General features: G+C 39.4%; 1 protein-coding gene across 1 annotated transcript in view; it reads right to left on the bottom strand.

The window, feature by feature from the left end:
- Window positions 1–1,963: 1,963 nt before the first annotated feature.
- The window catches only part of LOC131223992 (uncharacterized), a 46,355-nt gene continuing 43,823 nt past the window's right edge, over window positions 1,964–4,495 (bottom strand). Inside the window, exons 27-28 of the mRNA XM_058219583.1 lie at window positions 2,558–2,644; window positions 1,964–2,487 (exon numbers count right to left, since the gene is read on the bottom strand). Of these exons, the coding sequence (XP_058075566.1) occupies window positions 2,401–2,487; window positions 2,558–2,644 (174 nt within the window). The 3' untranslated portion in view covers window positions 1,964–2,400. The remainder of the gene's footprint in view (window positions 2,488–2,557; window positions 2,645–4,495) is intronic.

Below are 4,495 nucleotides of genomic sequence, written 5' to 3'. Positions count from 1 at the left end.
TGGTCGTCCATTATTTTGGTAAAATGTGACCTAATTTGGTGTTGAAAAGATCTTATTATTTTTAAAAAGGAAATTCCATTAATGGCCCTCCTGATGGAAAGTTCGGATCTTAAAAATATATTATAATCACACGAGTTCTTGCGAGTTGATGGGACGGGTTCACGCGCGTGTGGGCTTAGCAAACCTCACTAGGCGGGAAGCGACACGCCATATTCGGTATTCTACACGCGTGTAGGAATCCTGCAGATCCTCTCGCGTGCATACGTACCAACATGGAGTACATGTATGCCAACATGGAATACGTGTGAGAGACCTGAGCTTCTCATCTTGTGGGGACAACATACCAAAACAAATGGACGGCTAAAACAATACCGGAACGTATTGTGGCGCAAGTGAGGAGCGAAACTAACTGATTTTTTTGGTACATGGCATAGCTGTAGTGTAATCGAGACTGTCCAAATTGCTGACCCAACTGTGGATGTAGCATAAACGAAAAAAAAAAAGCTTTGAGAAAATAATAAGCATATGATTTTTTATTCAAATTTGGACCGCTCATTGTTTTACTTTTAGATTTTTGGATATCCATTTAATAGCCACTAATTGGATGGTTAGAATTACTCGATCAATGTGAATTTAGAGATATTCTCAAGCCACGGTTGAACCCATAATTTGGATGGTATCGATAGTTGTATACCAGTGTCACACGCGAGGAATATGAGTCACCACCATCTTTTGAAATGGTACACATGTGTTAGTATGCCATGCGAGACATCCGAGCCGTGCATGAGGTGGGCTCCAGTATGGGATGACCTGCCGCGAAAAATGGGGGGGTGCGTTTGTTGGATGGGTTACACCTGTACAAAGACAATGGACGGTGTAAAGAAATGTCCACATTTCAATTTAATGATGCGGCCCACGTCATGAGTGGAAGTTCCATCTCAGCTATCTGTTAGGTCTAGCTCACAGTTCATGGTTTACCATGCACTGGTTGGATGGTCCTATCCATCTGAAAGTCTTTTCTTTTATAGCCATCCATTTCCAAGCCTTGGTAGGGATCACTAGGATCATACAATAAAAGTGATTCTTTAGAATTATAAGCAATCCATGATGGGTCCAACCAAATCGACCGTTCAAACTGTTGCTCAAATTTATTTTCCTATATATATAGGCATGCTCACTTACGCATGTGCGCACCTTTGCACACGTGTCATGGATGTCGAATCCAATGGTCCATAAGATGCGGAATCCCGGGTGAATTTTCACCCTGATCTCTCTCTCTCTCTCTCTCTCTCTCTCTCTCTCTCTATATATATATATATTGTCGTTATGAGCATCACATTGTCGTTTTATTTTCGCTAAACAACCTATGAGCTAGATAAGCTATGCTGAAAGGTTCAACAGCCAAATAACTGGACCCAAGTGGGGCCAGGTCGGGTCTGGTCTGAGTCAAGCCTAACCAAATCACAGCCAGTGGGTTGGTAAATGGGTTTCACCATAGGTCAATGAGTTGCAATGCAATAAATATCCTTGGATGACTGTGTATGGGGCATATTTGATCAGAGCATTGGCATATTTGGCAAGAACCAGAACACAACTGGGCTTCAGTACCCTGAGCTTTGTTTATGCCTCAACTTAGGTTATAAATGGTTGATAGTTGTCCTGCCTAAACATGTGGCCCCCACCTTGGGTGGTTAAAATCCTCTCACTGTAAAAATTTTACGTCCACTTCTGCACTGGTCCATCCATGATAAGGCTTATTGGCAGTTGTCAAGATCTGAAGAGTGGAAATCACGAATAGATAAAGACAAGACCCATGAATAGATGATCTCTAAGACTTGTAAAACATGGTTCTATTTTTCTCATTGATGCCAAAATAAAAGAAAAGAAAAAATTTGCTCGTCATCGAAATATCATTCCAGTGAAGAAAACGGGAAAAAAAAAGAAGAAAGAAAGCAAAACAGTATTACATGTACAATCTCTTATTTCTTTATTTTCCATTAATGTCTATATGTACAGTTGCTCTTCTACAGATGAAGATTGCTCAAATTGTGGTTTATTCAAGAATTTAACTGAAATGAGGGCAATTTGAAAGAAACATTTTTCATCATCATCATCATCATGCATATAACAATCATAGCTACAGTAAAGACCTCTACTCACCGTAAAAAGAAAAAGGGGGAAAAAAAGTTCACTGCTGTGGCACAAACAAATCTTGTCTTCTGTAGGATTCCATTCCCTCCCAACAATCTGCCTCACATGTTCAAGGCTAGTAGTGTCATTGCCGTTCCTAGTTCATGTCACGATAAGCACTCTTTATGCATCCATTCCGTGTAAAACTTGGTCACTCCTTGCTGAAACGGTGTTGGCCTCATAGACATTGATAGCTATAGTCCCGAATAGCTAATTTATAGCCTCAAAAAAAAGAACCTGAGGTTGCATATTCCCTTCTTTACACGTGGTAAGAACATCATCCCAGCCACCAATCACCTGCCAGTGATCAAATGGGATCAGAGGGCCCTGATATGAGAATAATGAACAGGACAGAGAATCTCGTTACCTTCACAATTGTATCACTGCACATAACCCACTGTTCATGTTCATGACTGTAAGCGAAGCAGAAATAGTGTTGCCCATAATAGCAAACCTGAAAATGAAGAACAATAGTTAGCAGGCAAAATGGTGCAAATAGTTATCTTAGTTTATCCAATATCAACAAGAAAGCTAGACAATGATTGAATCTGAAGGATATGACTCTTGTAATATCCAGAGGCACAACATCTGAAACATGTACAAGGTTTGCTTGCAAGAGATGTTTGATTCTGCTGAAGAATTGTTCGACTATATAGGCTATATTTATGGCTTGTTTGGATAGAAGGTGAACCGTGACCTTTTCCAGACTTTTGTCCAAAAGGATGTGAATCCAAAGAGGTTGGATGTTTGGTTTATGCAAAATGTATATGGCGTCATCTCCTGCTCAAGACAAAACAGACTGGACTATGCAAAAAGGCCCTCATACCTACTATGCTTAACTTCAATTCTGTATTCAGTTGTAAAAACAATTCGGCTAGAGAATATGATAGGATAATTTCAAGCCAAAATATCCGGAAGTCCCATGGTTCTCTTTAAGGAAGCAACTACAAGTATGTTGAAGCATAGAAGTGATCAAGAGATTTCCACTAAATAATGCAACATAAGAAACAACTTATGTGTTTTACTTACTGAGAAAATATGCAAGGTTCACCATAGAGTGCATCTTGTTCTCTACCTCCCAACCCATCCTCATTATGTCCATGGTGGTTGGACTTGGGATAAGTCTATTATGCCATGGCCAAAAATAAAAAAAAATAATCATGGAGTGCATCTTGTTCTCTCCCTTCCAACCCACCCCCATTATGTCCATGGTGATTGGACTTGGGATCAGTCTATTATGCCCTAGCCAAAAAAAACACAGCGGTCATACTATCATTTCGCTATTGCATTCATGTGAATGGACAATTCAATTTTTTAGCAATAGAAATTAATAATAATAATCAGTCCAATTTCAATGAAAAAAATACTTGGTTAATTGGACTGCTAGAATTTTCTGATCACAGTGATTTTTAAGCCATATGGCACTTCAATGTAGTGGCTCAAAAGATCAATGGTCCCAATCACCCTCAAAATATTCCACTTGCATGATAGAGATGGAAAAGGAGAGAACTGCTGAGATAAGAGGGTAATCTTTGCTAGCAAACCTATTAAATATATATTTTTTTGAAACCACACCTGGCACAAGTTCCTTTTCATGATACATCAATTCAAAAATTGAGCAATCAGAGGTGGAAGCAAACAAAAACAAAGCACAGGGCACACTGGGAAAAATTCCGTAGGTTCGCATGGGTGATTGTGAGTTATGACAGGGAAAAGATAACAAGGTATTAGCACCCAATTGTTGGGAGGCATCACCAAGGTTTGAGATGCTTATGCTTATGATCTTCTCTTACACGATCCGTTTTCTGCTTATGGGTTTTGGAACTTACACTGAAACCTGATGTTCTTGTCTGGCATCATTACATTCAGCAAGTTTGGCAGTTTAAGAATTCAAGCATCTTGCTTATGGCGCATTAATGATTTTAACCTTTGAGATGTCACATGCCTCCATAGGATTGAAGGATTCGTGTGTTAAAAAAAAAGTTCCACTTTTATGTTTTGAACAAGTAGGCCAATTTGCCTAACCAAATGTACATGTATTGAACACTGATTGATGATCCAAACAAATGGCAAGTTGTGAATCTTGACTTCCAAGCCAAATAAGCATGACATCATTTAAGGGGGTGCTTCGAAGAACAATGCCTTATACCCACCATGCTTAACTTCGATTTTGTATTGAGTGGTAAAAGTAATTCAGCTACAAAACCTGATATGGATAGTTTCAAGCCAAATATCCATGAACCCAATGGTTCACTAAGGCAGGCATCAGCCAGGTGTGGGATGCTTTTGCCCAGATCTTCTCTTA

Source organism: Magnolia sinica, chromosome 13, assembly GCF_029962835.1.
Source record: "Magnolia sinica isolate HGM2019 chromosome 13, MsV1, whole genome shotgun sequence".
NCBI lineage: Eukaryota > Viridiplantae > Streptophyta > Magnoliopsida > Magnoliales > Magnoliaceae > Magnolia > Magnolia sinica.
The sequence above is the reverse complement of the archived record's forward strand: the minus strand, read 5'-3'. Positions and strand labels throughout refer to the sequence as shown.